General features: G+C 39.1%; 1 protein-coding gene across 4 annotated transcripts in view; it reads right to left on the minus strand.

The window, feature by feature from the left end:
* ARHGAP10 (Rho GTPase activating protein 10) overlaps positions 1-22818 on the minus strand; it is a 152595-nt gene that overhangs the window by 124965 nt on the left and 4812 nt on the right. Inside the window, exon 1 of one of the 4 annotated variants that reach the window (XM_074867497.1) lies at positions 2550-2659. The exons of the other annotated variants lie outside the window; for them this stretch is intronic. Coding sequence (XP_074723598.1) covers positions 2550-2610 — 61 coding nt within the window. The 5' untranslated portion in view covers positions 2611-2659. Of the gene's footprint in view, positions 1-2549; positions 2660-22818 lie in introns of those variants that run through there. 4 annotated transcript variants of the gene reach the window in all.

The following is a 22818-nucleotide window of genomic DNA, read 5'->3' on the forward strand; positions in this document are numbered from 1 at the left end:
CTGCAAAACCAAAACCTTTAATAAATACTTATCAAAGCTTCTTATCAAAACACACAAATTAACGATAAGAGTCATTTGAGCAGTGAAGAACACCCTAAAATTAACCTGGGTAATAAACTTAACCCCACATTTCAACAGAAATGGGAGTGGCAGAGTTATGGGACAATGTAAGATGTATATTTCCCTAAATTAGATCTTTTGATCTGGCTCCTTCAGTAGCCTGTTCCTTCCCACCTCAAGGAAAAAAGAAAACCTACAATTCAGGCTAACATGAAAGAGGCACAGACTTTCCATATATTCAAAGTCATAAGCTGAAAGCAAGAGAGAGAAAGACAGACTGTCAGGTGCAGTGATTACTCAGCTAAGTCAAGTCACAGGACAGCACGGGTTTTAGCTATAATGCAGTATTTCCTCTCTTCAAGTACCTAACATAGTATTAAAAAAGACACATTATCAAAAGCTACTTTTCCAATGGAAAACACATTTCTTGTCCTAGAGAACTGAAATAATGGTATTCTCCTCCTCTCCTCCCTCAGAAAGATAAAACCCAAAAGAAAGCGTTACTAGAACTACCTGAACAAGTTCTGTAGCTAGAGAAAGAGCAACCATAACACCAGGCATAAAAGTGTTCCCTCAGGTTTTGGCCTCCTGTCTCACCACAACCATGCCCAATCTTGCTCAGCAGACAACAGCTATCAAGGTGACCATCTGGGACACAGAATACAAACTAGGGATTTAATCCAACACTGTAATCTAAACACCTTCGTTTTAAATACACACACAAGAGAGGCACACGTTGTGCGTGCAGCTACATAGACAGTTATTCTGGTTGGACATCCTGCTATGCTTTCTACATTAAAAAACAAAACCAAAATGAAACAACAAAAAAAGAAAAATCCACCAGGAGATTCTGCAAACATTTCACAGATGGTCTCCTTAACTCAAGATAACCATCTATTAGCATATTTGAAAAGTCCATTCTTTCCCCTGCAGAACCACTGTGAATGAATGCAGTATCCTTGATCCAGCCACAACTCATGGCAGCCTCCGCTCTTTACCTCACAAAGCCTGTTCCCAGAATTCTGCCAGTATTTCTCAGAAGTAGTTTCAGATGGCTCACAATCTGTGAAGAACATTTTTTAGTTTGGGGAACAGCTTACTTTGCGCGTCTGGAGCACCACCTTTATGAGAAAACTTCCAAGCGCTTGGAACAACAGCTATACGTTGTTGCTTACATAGCGGTAAACTTGCAGGACTGACAGATGCTCTGCCATGTCAACAACAGTGTGCTCAAGAGCTATTCAACACACATTTAAAATCCAATATTAATTAGAATATTGTGAAGCAGGTATCCCACAGCAAGCTTTTGAAAAGCTGGCAGTAGTTTTCTGATTAAAGGGTCTGTCACGAGACAAACCAAGTACACTTTCATTTGCTCAAACCTTATTTTGGATAATTCACAGCTCATCTGCCACAAAAGATGATACAGCCCAGGAGAAAGGAGTCAGGAATCCCAGTTTTGTATCTCACTTGTGCTGCACTGCTGCTTTGTAGTCATGGGACTACTCTATCAATAAAATGTTTACTAAAAAAACATAAGTGTCAGTAAGAAGTCTGTAAAACAAAGCAACTAGCCTCATTCAATCTACCACATATGGAAATAAGGCAGCAAAATACTGGAAAACTAAAGCATTCAGTGAATTAATTTCCCAGTGACAGCTGGAAAAGATATTTGATTTCTGTAGGAGGCAGGAGCTTTCGACCTAGTCCTAATGATGTAAATCAGAACAGTTTCTAACAAATTGCAGCCCATGAACTGCTGGCACACTGCAAAGACAGAAGTGGGCCACAGCTGGTCCTCAAAACCCCAGTGAACAACCTAATGCACTGTACTGGTACTAGCAACTATTCTACGAGGTCACATCATCTAACACAATGTTTTTATGTTAGGATGAATGAGAGATGCGTTCAAAGTCAAGCGTGCTTTGTTCCTCTGAAGAAATAAAAATTGAAGACAAGGTGGCAGTTCATAGCTGCTCGCTTTTCCTCTGCTTCTCACAAACAAAAGCTCTTTATGAATGTTGCAGAAAGCTGCAACATATGTAAAAGATCGCATGGCGAACACACACATTTTAAATCCCTTGTTAATCCCATTTTCTAATCACAGTTTGCACCAAAAAAATAATTCCTACACTGAAAGTTCCTCAATGCATTTCTTCCTTCGTTTACTAATATTTCTTCTCATGTCCAAGTTTTATACTAAAATTATTGTTGAAGCAAGGGAAAAGAACCCCCATTTTCACACATCAGCTGTGATATTCCAAAATAAACTGGATTCTTAAGCAGCATTAGGCTCTGCATTCATTAGTCCAACTCAGACTACCATTTTCTACTCTGTCCATTTAACCTGGTGCTTTTCCGTGCCTTATAAGAACAAAATGCAATCCACGTACACAATCTACAAACACAACTCAATGAAAAGGTCTAGGCTGTTCCAACCTGTTTCATTGCTGTTCTGAGTATGTCCAACATGAAATAGAGTCACAGACCATGGCACCTTGCCTGCTTCACAGGTTGTCCAGGTACAACATCTCTGCTTTTCTCAGACATTTTGCAGGTAGGCAAAGAAGAACCTCTTATTAGCTGGATGGGAGAGCAGTCACAAAAGCAGCACCTTCCAGATTCTGGGGAGGGAGACAAGGGTCAGATGAAGCAGCTAAGTGGGTCTCAGCAGCACAGGCCAGGCCACTATTACAGCTACAGTAGGTTTGTACTTGCTCTTACTAGCATCACGATGATTTAGCGTTCTCTGCATTTTAAAAAAAATTGCAATCTCATGGCAATATTGTTTCTCACTGTCCTGCACAGATGAAGGCCATGTTGGCATGAAAAATCTGAGGCAGGATCAGTCAGAAGCTACATAACGAAGAACATTAAGCCTTTAATGGCGATTAGCTTCAGAAACTAAGGGTGCTTCACTTTTGAATTGGCACTTTGGGTCAGGATTCACCCTGTTGATAAAGCTTTAGAGGTGTATGCCTACCCTATGCTTGTAATTCTCCAACTGAAGTCCACTGGACGTCTAGTAACCTGTAAAACTTGTTAGATGTGGTTCATTGCGACTCCATATAGTTATAAACTCCCCTACCTTTCTATCCAAAAGACCAAGGCCCATGAGAAATTTTGAGGGCTGACACCAGCCAAAACAAATGCGTGGGGTTTTTTTGAGTAGTTGCATACGGTACAAACTCCATGAGGGGAAAAAAAAAAAAAAGTATGCACAGACCTGTGCATGCCACTTCATCTTATGACAGAGGTGTTTTGCAATTCTATTTCAAGAGCAGGAGTGTCCAACTAAGAGAAATGCAACAACCCTGGTTCTACATAGACTTGCTGACTCCTATTTATCTTTGTTCTTATTTGTGTTGACTGAGAGCAAGATGAGAAAATACACAACTGCTGGAGAACAGATATCAAGGATCTTTGCTGGTCAATAATAAAACTCTCCATACCAGCATTATGACTCCAGTTCTCCAGAAGCAAGAGATCCACTGAGAAAACAGACTGTAAATTGTTCTGTTGGGGTTTTTTTTCCCAAATTTATTCCACCAAAGTCAGGATATTTGCAGCTATACCAAAAATAATTAGTAAGATGCATAGCTAAGACACAGATACTTTGTTTGAATCTTCTAGTTTACATGCCTACAAGCATTTTTTAGTTATCAACAAAGGTAGTGTCAGGACTAGAGCCTTTCAGTGAATAGAAAAATAGTCCTGTCTATTTTGACTACCTGAAGAAATTTCAAAATTAATACAAGGGGAATAGGGCAGAATAAAGAAAAATGAAGGCAGGACACAGGCACAAATTTGGAGAGTATCTGCCTGACTCAGATGTCTAGTTTTAATTCTGTATGAAAGTGTATTGCTGGATACACAGTGTAATCTATTCATTATATAAACATGCTTAGAGCAGACCTTTGACCCAAATTGAAATAATCAATGCATAGTTCAAAAGACTGGAATAAGATTATGGTAGAACATTTAGTAATCTCACTTTTTGCAATTCTGTAACCTCTTTGTTCCATTACGCACTCTAGAGTATCAGGATGAGTTACACTTTATGTCACTATCACAGCATTATACTTCAGTCATAAGCATGCAGCCCAACAAAGTGCTTGAGGGCTAAAGAACTGAAACTTTTTTTTTAATTTTATTTTTATGACACTGGACAATGTCACCTAACCATGACTCAAACATGAGGAGATTTACTCACACAAGGCATTTGGAGAGATACTCCACGCAAGTGTTGCACTGAACAGCATCCTGAACTACACTTGCACCACAAAACATGAAAGACCATATAGCTCCCCTCTTCCTCCACCAATTCATTCAGGTGGAAGCAGCTAGCAGCTCTGAAAAGCAGCAGGCAAAAGTCCAGCCAGCTCCCTTGCTTCCACTTTATGGAGTAATACAAAATACATCTCCCCTTGCACAGCCAATTTCCACTTCAAAACTAAACACTGATGACTTCCATTAACTGCTGTCTTGTTGATCCTGGAGCATTTAACACATTTAAAAGCCAGAACAAAGTTCAAACCAGGAAGATAACCCCTGCACATGTGACTGCTGAATATGTGAGCAGGGAAAAGGCCTACACATAGAAAGAAAAGCTCTCTGCCTCGGTTCACCAAGTATTTCCAGAAGTTGATCAGGGAAAACATGATAGTGCATTTAGTGCAAAAAAAAAAAAAAAAAGCAGTCTGAAACACAAACTTCACTGCTCAAAGGGTATAACTGGCAGAAATACATGCAGAAAAGCTGTTATTTGGTTAGCACCCCAAACCAATATTTAGAGATGCCATAGGGCATCTCTAGAAGTCTTTGTATCCATTACTCTCACCCCTGCTAGTAATGTTAGGGGATGATGTGTGCAAATAGATTTAAAAAACAAAAACAAAACAAAACAACAAAGTTTTCTTTTATTTGAACACCAGCTGAACTGAGACACTATTTTGTGACATAAAGCATGTACACATAACACCAACAGGATTTCTTTTCCAAGAAAGACTGTGTATTAGAAACAGCGAGTTGGTAATTTGAGCAAAATAGCACATTCAGCAGACACACCTGAAATCCCTGATCGAAGTGCAGCACTACCTTTGTTTCTGCTACTTCCCCCATGTGCAAATGCAACTCCACAACTAAACATGGGACCAAGATGTGAATAGCCATCCCCGGGCTTGTGCAAATCCTGCACCCACGGGAAAAGGACCGCCAAGGACACACAGGGCGCATGAAAGAAGCGACCCACCACGGACATTCTTTTCAAAAACCACAAAAGCAAACTGATGCAGCAGCACTGCAAGGAAAACTGGATTCAAACAAGAAGCAAGTTTAACCTGCTGTTGGTTAAAGATAAGTCATGAACTCACAGCAAAACACACACAAAGGATGACTCTGATGACATCATTTATAGCGGCTCAGCAGCTGGCAAATGCTGCGCAACGGTCCTTGGCTGGCCGCAGCTTTGCCACAGCCCTGGGCCATCATACCTCCTCCCCAAATCAAAATGGTATCTGCACGCCACACATCACAAAGGCCTCTCAGCATACTTCTAGCTGCCAACTCCCTGCCTAGCTTCCATACGCATGTCATGGTTTGAGCATCCCAAGCTCAAACCAGCTGTGGTTAGGCAGGAATTTTGAAGGAGCAGGGAGCAATGATTTTGTGCTAGTGAAACACCCTGAGAAAGTTTTAAAAAAATGAAAGCAATGCATGTCTACCAGTACTCAAGTACCTTGGCATAAGTTATGTTTAAAAGTAGAAATAAATATATTGAATTAGGAAAGCTGGCTTCATGCACAAGCAAAAGAACAGGACTCAAAGAGACTTTGGTTTGCATTCCAACCCATGTATAGACTTTGATAAAATCACTGACTCACACTGTGCCCCAGCTATTACACGGGAAGGTACCTCAGTCTCTAGGGTATCAGCAGGCTAAAACCTATTACTGAACAACATACTCAGATATTCAGTTTGCTAAGTCTTACTCTCATCGCTTCTGCTACAGGTACATTGGTAATGAAACAGTGTACAGCTGTTTCAGTAGGGTATACCTATGAATCTTAAATACCTGTGTTTTAAAACACTGGGCAGAACTTACACTGTTTATACCTTAAACAGAGCATTAGTTATTCTTCAGGGAAAAAGATACACAAAGCCACAATTAAAATCTTTCAAAAAAGACATCTATATTATAAAAAAATAGCACTTTCAGGACTGAGGGATCTATCTTTTCAGGCAAATCAGTCTACAGGCACTGGTGTAATCCCAATGTGACTTGGAGGCAGAACTATAACAAATATTTAATCAGATTTTCCATTATAAGAGATAGATAGACACTATAATTCTTAACCTTGATGACTCAACAGAGCAAGGTTAAAGAAACAGTAGCTTCAACTACATATAAAAAAATTAGTATCCTCATCCCTGCTCTTCATTCATTTTAAATGTCAAACAAAACAAATTTATAACCTCGATATTAAGGCAAGTGTCTTCATGTATAATTTTGTTTCATTTCCTGGCTGTATTTCACAATAACATTTTTCAAGAATTTTGTTTAAAAGTTTTTAATACCACAACAGAACAAAAACTGATGATGCTGCAACTCTACATTCACTTCTACATAATGTTATACAAATGCACTAAGCTGTAATTTACAGTGAAGATCTGCTGCATGGTAACTGACAACAATTTTGGGGTTTATTATCCAGATCACCAGATTTGTATCTGACCTAGATCACAAGCAACTAAGCAGATGTTTAGTCCTCCAGCTGCCAAATTCTTCATCATTCTATGAAGGCATGCCCATCCAGTCACATTCACATTGTGCAAATATATGAGATTAGTAAATCAATATTTATTAAAAAACTTTAAAAACTTAGCAATTAAAGAGCTTATTTTAGTAATTTAGGGCTCATGAAAGCTGGATACAGTTTAATTGGCTCATAGCTGCACCTGAAGTTCCTCCAGCATTTTCTAAGTATTAGCTTTTAATTAAAGAAGTTGTCACAGTTTCCACTCTCACATACCATGCTGTGTCACCAGTTCACTATATCCTCTTTGACAGTTATACTACATCTGGACCTTCTACAAATGTTGGTACCTTCTCCTGCAGTACTGATATGATTCAACTAATTGAGGGGAGGGAAATTTCACTGGGCATCAGGCAGTATGCTTCCCTATCCATTCTGCTCACCCTCTTCATAGTGAACAGATCAGCTAGGTGTGAACTAGCAAAACCAGAAGGCATTATAGTACTTTCCAGGATATCCAGCCATCTTCGGGAAAAAGAGTTGATGCTTGTATAAACAGTATTCTAACATTTTTATAGCACATTTTTTCATTTTTTTACCTAGTATTTACATACTAGTAGTAATAAACTCCCTTTCCCTGACAAATTTGATTTATACTTCGTTTAAAAAAAAAAAAGTCTAACAACATCATAGAAATCAGAGAGAAACAAAAAGACCACAAAAGGAAAAACCGAAAGAGCTAGCAATACATGGGGGGGGGGGGGGGGGGGGGAAGACCACAGTACCAATCCCTGTGATGCAACTTAAATAATATGCTCTGATGCAACCAAACAGACCAAAATAATAATAAGATGCAAACATTTGTTCCAGTTTATCTTCTATTTATTTGAAACAGCAATGGGGTTGACTCAATAAGCCAGAATTAACACTTTTTCAGCAAAACTTGACTAACCTCTTATCAGCTGGACCAAAGGAACCTCCGGCTGCTCACAGCACAGCACTGCACTGCAGCAATCTAGCAGCCAGATTTGTATAATAAAGAATAGGGTGTGAGAGAGCCAGGTTATCAGCTGGAAGTTGCTTCAGACAGCTGCAAACCTAGCTTTTCTTTGGCGTTCTTTGTGCTTTCAAAGGGGTTTCAGTCACAGACATTCAAGTTCTCTTTGTGTCCAAGGCTTAAAAGAGTTCGAGAAAAATGGAAATACCAAAGCAAAAAAGAAACTACGTATAACACACGCCACAAGCTCACCACATGTTTTTCTTATTTGTGTTTTCTATATTTGAAGTTTCTTTCAACTGCAGGAATCTTATAATCCATTCTGTGGCTCCAAGCAAAACATTAATAGGCAAAGCTGTTTTGCTCAACTTGTGTGACTCCTGCTACCTGCAGGAACGTGCAATTCAGAAAAATGCCAAACACTGTTCCAACCCCTTCTTCCTTGAATTGTAAAATTCTTCTTTAAGCTAGAAAAGAAGACACGGCCAACCAAATTAAAAAGCGGAAGAAAGAATCATGAAGACAATTGAGCAAATAGCCACATTTGGTTGAAAGCAACCACAGCTGTTTCTGACTATATCCATTTAGCCTTTTTGCCACAGTAATGCACAAAGGCTTTTCCTCTCATAGTGGAAAATTAAAATTAAGAAAGTCTTAAAGCTAGAAAGCAACAAAACACACCCATCCAAAGCTCTTTTAAAGGAAAAGAGAAAAGACTCTTTACTCCAGACTATATCATGTACTTATCTTCCCAACATCTTGGGAATTTGTTTACAATACGAATAATTTCCATTTAATTGCCTTAAAGCAGCTCTATTTATTAGCAAGCTAAATATATTTTCATTTCTTAATATAAATAAGAAAATTTTTATTTACAGAACACAGGAAGGCAATAAGGGAACAGAAAACAATTCTTTGTGCTTTTTCTTAAACTTAAAAGCCAGCATTTCACGCTGCATATTTCTTCTGCAGAAACAACACCAGTGGAAATTTCAGGTTGCTAGAGGATTCTTTTATCTAATGTGACAGATAAATGATCTTGGTCATGTTATCTGCTGTTTCAGCTATCAAGCACGGGCACATTTCTGCACACTTATGCTTTAGTTGCTTTCTTTTTCTCAATTGCTTCCCTTGCCATTAAGGAAGGCAATAGCAACACCTAATACACTGCATGACAGTGTTACTTAAACATTATAGTCCATTTAAAAAAAAAAAGGGGGGGGGAAACACTGGAAGTCCATAGTAAATAGAAAAGATACATGGTTAAATGTTGCTGCGCCTGATTTCCCTCTGCACTAGAATGGATTGACTTCCTGTGACTATCAGATACTCAAAATCAACCTGCTTGTAGTATTTGACAATGTCTGCACACCTACCAATCTCTTCTTATCAAACAAGGAACACTCTAATATTCTAATTAAGCATCTAAATAACCATTTAGCCTAGAAGAACTATAATCTTTTATTTCAGCAGAATGGACAAAGTATCTACAAAACTTGCCTAGATGTTCTTTCTGCAGTGCTCCCTTCCCAAAAAAAACACAGGCAACTCAATACAAACACATTCACTGCTGACAAGCCACGATTTGGCTACATGACTGTCCTGCCTGTATTTCAGGTATTAGCTATGTCAGACCTAATTATCAGAGACAACTTGACAAAGTCTTTCACATTATTCAAAAAAGATGCACTTGCCAAAGCCCCAGTGGAGGCCACAATGTATACAAATCTCACCCCAGCTTATTTGAGGCTTGTAGTTTTGCTGACAATTTTTCTCTGTAAATTACTCCACAAAAATGATTATTTATCAGCTATTTATCACTATTTATCATTATTTATTTGTTAACTTTGCTGGCTAGCAAGCCTCTAAGAGTACCATCAGGAATTCAGTGACCCATGATGTACAAGAAATACTGCACACCATGTTTACAATCAAATGTATGAGGTTTTCTTTCTACATGACAACTGCTACAGAAATTATACTGGTTTTAGTTGTACCAATTGTGAAGGTTTCTCTGTTAGTTTGACAGAGTGCTTCAGGCTATTCTGCCCCCAACTTTAAAACCTGCAATTCAAATAATAACCCTGTCTAGGAAAGGACAGCATATCAAAGAAGGTATATGGACTGTATTACAAGTTTTTCTGGTTAGTAAATTTTTCTTCCCTTCATTTCCTGTCAGGATGAGGGATACACAGATATCAGGATGCAACACACACATATACAAATACCAACAGAAGCTCACAGGATCACAATATGAACATTAATCATATTACCATGGTTTTCAGGCAGAAATACACAAAGTGATTAAATGTTCAGGCAATGTTTCAAGCATCTAACTTAAGTACAAGGGAAATTATTCAAGAGGAAGCACACGGACACATCTGATTAAGCTAGAATCCAGTATAGTGGATGCAGCCTCATACATGCAAGACAGAAAAGCACAACGTCCACTTTCCCCAGAGACCTTACAATAAAAGTTCTGTTATAACTTATACTGTAATTCAAATCCTTTAGTGCACAGAAAGGAGAGATTATACAAATAATTGTTTAAATAGAAATGACATCTACATCTTCCAGGAGAAGTGGCAGAGCAGACAGGGAAAGCAAATAATCTGCAAGGACACGTGAGGGCAAACACTGGGGAGCACGACTCTGCAATCGTTAGTCACATACAGGTTGTGCGAGACACCCTTACATCGGGGGTCTAATACCTAACCAATCTGTGCTAAGGACAGGGGACATACCAATAGCATTGTAACATGAAAATTCAAATGCATACAGCGTGAAAGCCATTTAAGCATACAAACTACCATCACACCCAAGATACTAGGTCACTAAACCACAAAAGTCCTGACAGTCAAGGCGGGGATGGGGATGGAAAAAAGGTCGGGAAGGAGGAGAAAGTTCCAGTGCCTGCCACTTTGCACCGAAACCTTCGGCACGGGACAAAGTCTCTCACAGACAGGCTCTGGCCCTTACAGAAGTTGTATTAACCAGGGAGTAGGGAGTTGCACTGACAGCAAGAGGTAACATCTAACCCCAGGCACACCATGAGCTTCTCCTCTGGAAGCTCCGCTAGGGTTTTGCTGCCTTCTACCATCACAGTTTTGCACCTAGTGTGTGCAAGGCTCAGAATACAAACACGCATCTAGGTGAACGCAGGCCCTCAAATATTTGTGGGTTTGGTGGGGTTTTTTTATCTTTACTTCTTTAGAGGCACATTGAAAGCTGGAAGTGCAACTTGTACTAATATATGTACAGAAAAATGCTCACAAAAGTACTGTATAACTGTGGGATGATGCAAGATAAAAAATAAGAGATGCACTAGGATGTCAAAAAGAGACAGGAGTTTGAAGGGAGAGAAACCTCTAAAGAAAAGTGAAAAGGTCAGATTCACTCCGTCGCAAAGACCTCTCTGTTCCTGTGGTCAAAACCCACAGCACAACGTTACAGCTTTTCTCCACCATAGCCCACTCTTTCAAAACAAGAGATTTGATCACACATTTACTTAGAGTACAGAGTTAGCAATTACAAAAGCAAATTAAAACCAAATCTGAGTATCACAAGCTGATCCCTCCTATTTCTACATCATAGCAACCTATACCAAAACAAGGTAAAACATACCAAAGACCAGTCTGGGAACCTTGGGCAAAGGTAGTAAGGTCAGTTTTGAACAATGTTCATGGTTGCATAAATTATACAGAACTGAGGACAGAAAATAGATGGTGATTTCCTAATTACAGTCTGGTAAATGAACAGAGTTTTCCCCACAGAAATTAATTGGTCAGTAAGACACATAAAATCGTTATCTACACCTCCTGTATTTAAAACTTTAAACAAAGTGTCATCAAGACAGATGAGACAAATTGTTCACGTACAATTAGCTATATGGATACAACAGGAAAGGAAAAGCACTCATGTTTTCTTTCTCATATAAGGTTAGCAAGAGGAGGGAAACAGAATCTTCCTCAGCTATCTGTCTCAATTCAGAGACCAAGTCCCAAAGCAGGCATCTGCAAATGGGAACCTCTGCATAAACAGACCTCTTGCATTCTTGGTCTGATATCAACTCAGAGCACAACCATCCTCTTCTCCTTATTAGTAACAGAGATTAAGAAAGTGCTTTATAAGGTAAGTGATATTACTAATACCAAATTACCTTAAAAATTGAAAACTTTGTAACTACTGGAAACTTACAATTAAGCTGGCTTGCTGACTGTTGCCCATGAAAAAGCCCCAACTTGCTTCTGATTCTCATTTTGTCATCTTCTTTCCCACTGGCATAAACAAATGCCGCACTGGTTTTACATACAACCCATAATCTTCACTCCTGGTTTCCAAAGATTCACACTACTCTAAGACATCTGTCAATAATTAAACCATGTAAAACACTGGAACTAAGCAAATAAGATTTAGATTTCAGTTCAGTAGGAGACACCTGCTTTGTGTTAGAACAAAGACTTGAGTTAGAATTCACTTGCAGCGTTTTCAGATAATGTTTATTTGTTATTAGTTACCACTGTCAAGACACAGACTGATCCAAAAACTCAGTCAATTACTTTTGGGGCTGGGTAGCAGCCAGCAAGAACACTCATTCCTGGTTCAGCGAGAGTTTGCCAAATGATGAGAGATGTTAGCATCGGCAGGGAAAATTTCCTTTCTTGGCTTGTATCTGCTGAAGGCTGCAGTCACCAAATTAGGACTAAGGATGGGTGCAGAAGGAACATTTTAGGGCTAAATTTAGGACTGGTCTCAGTAATAACCATCTATTAGGACAGAGACTAAGTTGGTAGGGTCACCGAGATAGGAAAAGGAGGAAAGTGAGCCCAAAGTAGCAGTGAGCTTGGGAGGGTGCAGCTGGCTGTGTCTGAGGCAGACTGAAGCAAGTAGGAGCAGGGAGGCAGGACTAAGTCAGAGGACTGCAGCCAGCAGCAGGGTTAGCATGTGCGCAGGGTGGGACAGCCACCCGCGCCTGCGGCCAGAAAGGACTGCTAGGCACAAGGCGAGGTTTGGATAAACCAAAGCCACTGTACCATGACTAGTACAGCGTCTGTAGATTATTGCCTGACTAGACGTAGTTCTGGAATTGACAGATGGATTTGGGGTACATTTCCAGCCAGCAGAAGCCCACATTCCCGATTCTAACCAGGCACCAAGGTAAGCATAATCCCAGGTCTTTCATATTCCAGAAAGTACAAAGAATCAAACAGATGCTGCCTCGCTGGAACATTTAACATGACTCCGAGCATTTAAAATCCAACACATAATCTTCAAATCTCCAAGCTGCTACACCAAAACAGTTCTGATCACAGTCTGAAATTATCAGACAATTCACAATACCACCTCAACATCTGCAAGATGTCTTACAAAATATTCTAATGCACAGGTAATAAGGTTAAATGTCAGGGCCTCCTAATTACTAACTCCATCTCCAATAAAGACTTGATGTGCAATCTTATCGAACCACTTGGTCTCTCACTTCACCCACCTGTAAACAGAACAAGCAGCCCAAACTACTTCACAGGATGTTGAAAGGCTAGCACACAAAATGCTTTTTTTTTTTAAGTGCTGTATAGGTCAAAAGGGTTGTTTGCTTATTTGAGACTAATCTCATATTTATGCATTTGATAGCATACCTACTTTATGTGACAGAAAAACACAATGCTACAAATAGAACACTGGAAACCACTACCAAGAACTTAAAATGAGCTGTGACTTGGCCGATCATAAGTAAGCAAACTCACCTTTAATCTTCCCGATGAAGTTTCCTGCACATAGCTCCTTCTACTGGGTTTTTCTAGTGACAACCCTAAATAAGGGATTTCTTGCTATCAAGAATCCCTACCACACCAAGCTGTTCACTGCATGATTAGAAGGCAAAGCAGGAATTCAGGTAGAAAGGAAATTCCTTCATTATTTCATATCACTAACAGTATGCAGAAGGATTAGTCATTGCCAGATAGACACGCTTCATTTTACTTAGTCACAGAGCAACAACTCTGAATTCTCCCCATCACATTCATTACTTACTTACAATGTAAGTATGTATCTTACTGGAATCAAAACCATTCCAAAAAACAATAAACCAGCTCACAGGTAAACATCATCATAACTTAAGAAAACAAACAAAAATTAATTAAACTGTTTACTGACACCAAGGAATTCTCAGCTCCCTATACTGCACATACCACTAAAACATTACTGTAGGTTTTGATCCAGAAAGCATCAAAAGACAATTTGTGAAGTGACTGCCAGAAACCAAAGCCAACAGGTTTATGCAAACAAAAACCACAGGGGAAAACAAATGCGCAAATCCACTCAATAATGCTCAATAAATGAAAGCTGTCACAGCAATATTACAATGTTGTACAAAATAGTATGGATTTTTTTTTTTTTCCTGGAAAAGGTTAGAAAATCCTTCAACTGAAAAGGCCGAAAAAAAGCTGCACTAGAGAGGTATTATAATGGGTCCCTCTCTGGAAGCAAAGCAACTGCAAATAAGCAAGTAACTTCAAAAAACAAGCAAGCAAGAAACCCCACCAATCCCCTCCTCAGAAGAGAAATGCCACGCTGTCTTTCACTGACATTACTAATTATTGACATCAATGTATTCCATCCACTAGTTTTAGAGCTACAAAAGCCCTGTTTTTCCCCCATAATTGTTCTCCTGTGAGTAAAAATTCAACCAACATTGGCAACACTGGGGGTTTTGTAAGGGAGGGATGCAAATAGGAGAGATGACAGTTTACTCTGGGGAAACAAAAAGAAGAAAAAAGCCTAGGAACAACATTCCTATCGGTTTTGTCATTAACTTGTCAGCCGAGAACCCTCTCCTCTGTAACATTGGTGGCTTGTGTCAATGCCATCACCAGACAGCATTCATTCTGTTCTTGCTCTTTGAGTAAATTATCCCTACTCAATAAATTACTATTGCGTAGGAAAAAGCAATGGCAGATACATGGAAGAAAAGGAAAAAATATTTCTAAAAATCTAAACCATACCTTTTCCAAAGACTAGCAAGGGATTAGAGGTACGTACTTCAGAGAGGACTTGATTCAGCCTTTATTCTGTCTCAGTAGCTCTATCCCAAACTCTCTTAGGAACCTTGAGCATGTCTCCATGCCAGCATGTGCTAAAACCCATGCTATAGAACCTTTCCTGCTCTTCTTTAATATTCAAACTAGAACATCCACATAAATTTTCACCAGAACAGGCAGCTAAAGACATCAAATGAGGTGAAGGAGGCAGCAGTCTCTGGCAGGTTATGGCAAGAATCATCTAAAAAGTCACACTACTAAGACCTCTCAGAAGGGAGACGAAACAGAAGCACAAACCACTGAGTTAATGTCAACTATTTTCCAAGAAAAATTCCTTCCTGGCATCCCCCAGCGCCTCTGCTCTGGGAATGCCACCCCAACCCACCCATTCAGGCACTCGGAACAAAACTCGGCAGCTGCTCATATCTCTCTCAGCTACTACACTAATAATAGGGTCCAGGAAGCAATGCTCCAATAACACCATTCAATAATGTCCTTGTGAAATGTGAGAACAGCTCCTGACCACTATTAAAATACAGGAATTTTCCATATTTAAGAGAGAAACTGAAGGAGAGGGCCTCAGGAAAAAATCTTCTATGATAAAGAATGGCATCATTACTCAAAAGATAACTCTCTTCACACTTGAAGACACAAATTCTCTTCACAAGGATTTGCTTTCAAATCTGAGCCATCAAAAGCATATAATCCCATTTGTCTGCTCACAAGCCTTCAAGATCCTAGACACAAGCAAATCACAGCTATTAGAAGAGGAACAGAAAGCATATACAGAAAACTTTATTTATAAAAGGATTTAAATTGAAACAAATGTTGATAGAATTGTTTGCGTTTGTTTGATGCTTTTGGAGCATCAGAGGTTTTTGTTTCAGGAGGGGCTTTGCTTGTTTGTTTCTGTTACATGTTGCTTACAAACACTGTCAAGTTCCATTTAGAGAAACTTTTACCAGAAAGAAGCGGGGGGGGGGGCTAGCCAATTAATTGCTAATGTGGCCTAGTTGCCTGAAGACTGCTACTTTTCTTGACCAACATCTTAATTCCTAATTTTATTTTAAAATGCATTGATAGTAATAGTACCAAACTAATTTTCAAGAAGGTATCAAAGCCATCTTCCTTGTAAACACTTTAAAGAACTGCAAACAAAAGGTACAATGAGAAAAAAAACCAAAACAAACTTCTCAATGAAGCAAGCTTTGCAATAACTTTACAAATCTGACCACAGAGCATTATAACAAGGTTGACATACCTAAATTTTTCTTCACATATGGATACTTTCTATAAAAAAAGTGAATGACAATATGCTACAAACCTTAGGAAAGCCAAACTGCTGACTTAAATTTCCACTTGAATAATCTGCATGGCAAGGGCAGAACAGCTGCTTTCTGAGTTCATGCTACCATGCTCTCCATACTGAGATGTCTAAAACATGACTGTAGGCACATTCTCCTATCAGATGCTATATTAAGCTAATTTACTTGAAGAAGATAAAAAAAAAGTTTATAACTACTGCTCAATTCAAATAATGACTAAAGAGCAGTGGTGCAGACTCACATAATGCAGCAGGGACTGATACACAACGTTTCTCTATGACATTTCAATATTTGTGAAATGCTTTATAGATAAACGTCCCCAGGCTTGAGCCAGTAGGTTAGTGATGGAAAGAAAGATATAAAAAGGTGAAGGGCTTGCCCAAAACTGCTCCCAAAGTCACAGCTTGCTCTTTTGTTCATACCATAAAATTATCCATGTATATGAAAAGACAAAATATTTTTGGCTTTAAGGGAAGAAGCTTGGGGTGAAGGAATGAAGACATGTCATCATTCCATTAATTTAATTCACTTGTTTGATGCTTAGTGTCTGGTCAGAACTGTGCAAATAAAAAGCCCTACACTACATGTTTTTTTCTCTCATGTTCTATTAAGAAAGACTCAAATCAGTTACTAGAGGAGTAAGTAGTGATCTATACAGGCAAGATGCGGAGGAGAAATGTAAACTGTATTGTGCTTGCCTCCAGATAAAAATCTAGTTGTATAAAAGACGAAAATTTCACCCTCTAATTTCACTAACCTTACAGACATGAACCACATCCACTATAGAAAGATCCTCAGGACTGACAGCAACCTATAGCAGCGATTTTTAAAAAAAAAAGCCCTATATAAAATACAAATTATGCTGCACCAAAATATAAGGTATTTTTGTAACTGAAAAAAGAGGAATTCATTCCTAAGGCACATTCGAATCACAGACATATGAAAGTGGTTAATGGAGGCAGGAAGGGAAATAAAATTTCCAGATAAGTGAACACAACGAATCATTTCTGTTGAGTCTCAAAGCTACATTTTCAAAATAATATTTACAACTAGGAGAGTAGCTTGAAGGATTTCTACTCCTTAAATACACACATGAAAACTCATTTTCTGCTAAGTGAGTTATCATGATTACTAGGCCAGATATAGACACAACCCTTCTCGTGGGTCTTTCAAACTTCTAGTCATTAGAACTCAACCCTCCAGGAGGGCATTTCCAGTCCTCAATTCCCTCAGAGCAGGTTACACTACTTGAGCACTACCTAGAGATAACAGCCACCAGTCCTCAGGTGCTCGGGCTCTGCAACAGATGGCTGAGTCTTTCCAAGACAGAGAACACATTTTAGCTCTTCTTAAACCATGGTATCCTGTCTTTTCTAGGTTCAAATCTTCAGTTTTGCTCTAGGCCCTCAAAATTTATCTGAACATTTATTCCTACACATGAGATTCAAGGGTGTAACACAGACATTTCCTTAGATCATTATATTAAGAATACAAAAATTTGAGCTGAATATCTGGAGCTTAGCCTCATTCTTCCATAAATCATAGCAAAAGACTGCAGTATATGGAGAGAAACAGCTGCCAACAATAAAAATTCATGCTTGACTAGGTAGTTCCCTACCCCTGAAGGAGGGCAGCCTTTACCCTCAGGTGCAACCCTACAGAACCCCAGGGGAAGAGCAGTAATGGTGTTGATAAGACACAGATGTGTTTTGTAAAAAAAAAAAAAAAAAGAAAGAAAGAGCCATGGGACAGAGGAGTGTTTGCAGATTCTTTTTAGCATTAGATTCTTTTACTTCTGTAAGTAAAAGAAGTAACAAAGGATGCAATGCAGCCAGGTGGTTTTATTTCTTTTAGCAAAGGTGCTGAATCTGCTGGAACAGGGGAACAGCTAGGCAAGAGGCACAACAGAAATTTGAAACTGTGCATTTTGGAACGACTGAAAGCATAAAGGAAAATGAGGCACAAGAAAAGTACATTAATATTACCACGCAGCAAGAGTGTTTAAGAGCAGCCTGCAAGAAAGTCAGCTTTGTTCCAGAAAAGCTTGCAGGCTTAAGAGTTGAACCGACAAAAGCTTTGGAGAAACTAATTCAGCTTGTAACTGAAGCTTGTCAATCAGACCAGGACTTTTCAACAGAGAGAGCATACAACCTGATATTTTAACAGGAGAAAATTATCGACAATGTCAATTACACTGTTTTGTTCTCAGAGCACCGATGTGCTTCAAAGGCTGAAACTACTCAGCCTTCACAGTCTGTTAATCCACATAAACTACAAACTCAACCCCATGACAGATTTCTAAGAATAGTGACCCACTGCCAAAATGGTATTTCAAAAAGTTTTTCTCAAGTCCCTGGTAACCTGGCAGCAGGCTCCCTCCACCTGTTTGCAAGATGGTGGGATTTTTTTTTTTTTTGAAGCAGAATTTTCTAAGCAATGATATTTTCATTTAAATCTGCTACAAGTTTTCTTAACAATTTTTTTTGTTCCATTATACCTACATTCAAATATTATTAATATTTTTCAAAGCATACAACTCTTTCTAATGACTGACAAAATCACAGATTAAGACAAACAAGCAAAAATAAGGTGCTCTCCCTCTGCTTAGGAAGAGAGCCCAACTTTTGAGATTTGATACATTACAGTAATTTTTCTTAAGCCTGAAACACTGCAAGTGTAACACAAGCTTCAGACTCTTCACCATTAATTCATTCATCACTTCTAAGCCCGCATGCATCAGTCTAATGGAGGAAATGGACAAAGTTCAAAGCTAAAAAACACTCACCAGCCACAGAGTGGCTGAGAACCTACTGGACACCACACACGCTACAACGTCCTCCAGGGCCCAGGCCTGCTCAGTTTCATCCTGGATACTCAATTTTCCTTGCCAAACTAAACAAAGCATTTTTTTTTACTTTTTCAAGGACATGCAGTCCCAACCAGCCAGGCGTATATACAAAAGCTGGAGAGAACTAAGGGAAGCTGTATCAACCAGAGCTACCAAGAGGCAAAGCCTTCACTCTGACCTACCTAATGAGCTGATAACCCCAACCTGCCCAGTCCTCTCAACTGAAGGGGCAACAACAGGACATTTATTCAAAGGTGTGGGCAGTAGTAAAACCACATTCCATTTAATAGCACTGTGATTTTCCATCTCTGTAGATTTATTTTTCCCTCCCACTGCTCCTTTTCCACAGAGGACAGTCCCAGCATGAATGATTTACAGGAACTTCTGATTTGGCCTTGGCCTGCGATGGCCACATTGCTTCTGAGGGCCTGGATGTTTTCTCTCTATTTTTATCCTGAAAGATGAACACACACACAGAAGGAAAAAGAACAAGGGAAGGAAACAAGAACAGAGCAGAAAGAGTAAAAGACATTCTCAAAGAACAGGGTGGCTGAGGAAGCTCCATCCATAGGTGCAAGTAGGTATGGAAAAACAACAACACAACATTGAGGTCACCTGCTGACTATTGCTAAAAACATCTGTTTAGAAAAAGAATTTGACAATAGCATAAACCCAGCCACAAACTTCCCTTTGCAACATCTTCCTGCCTAGTGAGATACCTCAACATGCACTTTGAATAGCAGGCATACATCTATCACAGACTTATAACATGGGGCATTTTAAACTGCAGCCACTGTAGCTGCCCTCTCTTCTATCAAAGTTATACCTCCAGGGGAGCCACTGGGATGGAGTACATGTGCCTACCTCAACTCATTGCAAAATGGGGTGGCTTAGTTTAAACTTGGCAAAGATGGGTTTGTCTTAGCAACAAGACAGATTTTGGGTGCTAATTAAAAGTGACAACTACAGTGGGTGGCACCAACCACCAGCAGAGAGAGATGTTAAATTCTGTGAACAGTAGTTTCTTAAACTATTCTGTCAATATGTGCCCAAGCTTATCTGAGTATGTATTTTACACTCACTAGATATTCCAGGAAAGCATTCAACTGCTCAAAGTGTCTTAATTTGCCAACTCAAAACCATGAAGACTTTTAAAAGATGATCAAAACACTGAGCATGTCTTAGCATCTCAAGAACAACTGCCATAGAACAACAGCAAATCTGGTTTGGATACTCCACAAAGTGGCATTAGACCCAAAAGGAAACACCATCAAACATAAGCAAGTCATAAAAATTATCTCAAAAAGCCACAACCCACCCTTATCAAAACATTAAGCACATTGCCAAGATTCACACGCTGTGGACTATCTCCCTCAAACAGCCAAGCCTCTGTTTTTTAAGTTAACAGTAGTGACTGAGGTTGGTATTGTAAAACAAAAGCACTAAAGTCAATGTAAACTATATACATTAATTATGTAATATTAAAAAACAGCCGGGGAGGAGAAGTATGGGGCCGCAGCTCTTCTGTGCCGCTCCAAAGCACATTTCCAAGCACTCCCTACCCAAAGAGAAGGCAGAGCACCTGGCCTGGCTACTCCCCTTCCTGTACATCAGGGAGGGAAAAAGAAAAAAAAAAAAAAAAAAAAAAGGCAAAAAAGCAGCACTCCGGAGCAGTTGCCTCCCCTCCCTGCTCCCTTCGAAGAAAGTCTGTGCCCATCAGAGGCATTCTGCCTCACTAGAGACTATGAAGTTGATTTTAGACTGAGTTGAGAACTAGTATCAGTGTTATAAACTCTGCTTGTTAAGATCTGCAACGTTTTTGCAACAGAGCTGGCAAGCGTTGGATAATTTTAGCAACAGCATACACCTGCAGCCTTAGCAGTAGGTCTATTTTTCTTAATTGCAAGCAGATGTTTGTACTTTACAGAATGTAGGGCAAATCCATCCTTTTTTCCAACTCTTTAAAGTGGATTCAGATTCCATAAAATTCAATATCAAGTTTCTAAAAGGTTTGTCATTAAAAAAAAAATGTCAGGAAAAAAACTTTCCAACATGATCCACCAGACAACTTCTCTAAAAATTACAAAACGCTCTACTTATTTCTATTGGTTTTGTCCTGAAGACTGACAGTGACACTAATCACTGATGTCCTCTTTAATGATGGCTTACACAGTTTATCTAAAGCTGAAAAATTAAATCTTTCCGCAAACGACTAAAAGACAGAATCACTTCATTCAACAACACCCTGTCACATCTCTTATCACTGAGAAAGTTCATGTACATTCATGAAAATTCATATTTTCTGAAATCACATCTTCTAGTTCACTAGCACAATGCTCTGCTTTTAATACAGAAAAAAAAAAATAATGAACAGTGGAACATCCACAGAACAAAGAAGGTAATGGAGCTAGTTAGTAATACAAGCTGAAAAGACATGATTCAAGATGACAAACTGGCATCCTCCACAGAATGAGCTTGACACTTTTTATAGCTACTGACACAGTAATGAATGCTTTACTTCGGGTGGAGCTAAACGCAATGTTCTACAGAGTATTTTCTTAAAAGAAAGCACTTCCCTGATCCTTATACAGAAGCAACTTTATCTGCAAGCAGAAAAAAAAAAAAAAAGGTACTGTCTTAGTTAATTAGGCCCTAGCTGTGGCAATTATCTTGAAGGGAAGGGAAAAAGCAACATTCTATTATTATAAGCAGTTCCTTCTTAAGGGAAAGCTGTATCAGATGGGCCCCAAAGTACCCATTTGCCTTAGTTTTCTAATGCTTCTATTATTGAGCTGAATTCCAATAGAAAGGGGTTTTTTTTAAAGGTATATACTGCTCAGTAGCCTTTGCATACAGGATGTAGATAAAAATTACTACTAGGGCAGTGCTAACTGTGACCTAGCAGAGTATATTTCAAATTTAAATCTCAGTGTTCACTTAGAGCATTTATTTGCTTACTGTTATCACACCTAAAGCATGCCTTATAACAGAAATAAAGCTCATTTTTGAGGTACTAATTGAAAACTAAACCAGCTTCCTAAAATGCTAAATGTAAAGATTTATTAATTCACAGCTCTCAGTGAATTCAAGAGGAATTAATCAAAGGTAGAGTCCTAACTAACCACTGCTGATTTAGGAAACTCTGCACACAAGTTCAACCAAGGCCTTCTCGCAGTATTCCACACTCCCCCCACCTCTGCCTTGATAAGAAAGAATGACATTAGTTTTTCCTTGGTCTTTGGATTCTTTCTAAATCTTTAGTGAATGTCAATTTCTTTTCTAGAAGTTATTAATGAGTCCTATATTAACTGTTTTACCTTGCTTCTTTGACATGTACTGGAGTGTCAGTAGAACAACATTTCTGTTGCAGAAAATTCCTAAGACTTAGAGCTGGCACACATCATACGTTCAGCTAAGTGGTTTCGTAACTGCAGATTATACTAAGGAAAGCTTTAAAAAATGGACAATTAGTGCTTAAGAAAAAAAAAGCACCATGGCTCAAGTGATCTGAGTGGCTTTTATGCTGTGTTATTATGTGGATTACAACAGCTTTTACGGTTACATAATTATATCCATATCAGGTCAGACCAAAAGCCTACCGAGACCAGTATCTGAGAGGTCAACCACCACCACACACTAAGAGAACTGGCCAGGAAAAAGAATGGGGGTTTAGCCAACTCAGACATCAGACTGGGTGTTGGGTTTGGATTAGGTTCTTCAGTTGACTTTGTTAAAAGAAAGACTCGGCCTATTCTACTAGGTCAGAGATGGCATTGGGAATGGACAACAAGATTTC

Source organism: Strix uralensis, chromosome 4 (assembly GCF_047716275.1).
Source record: "Strix uralensis isolate ZFMK-TIS-50842 chromosome 4, bStrUra1, whole genome shotgun sequence".
In the NCBI taxonomy this organism is placed as follows: domain Eukaryota; kingdom Metazoa; phylum Chordata; class Aves; order Strigiformes; family Strigidae; genus Strix; species Strix uralensis.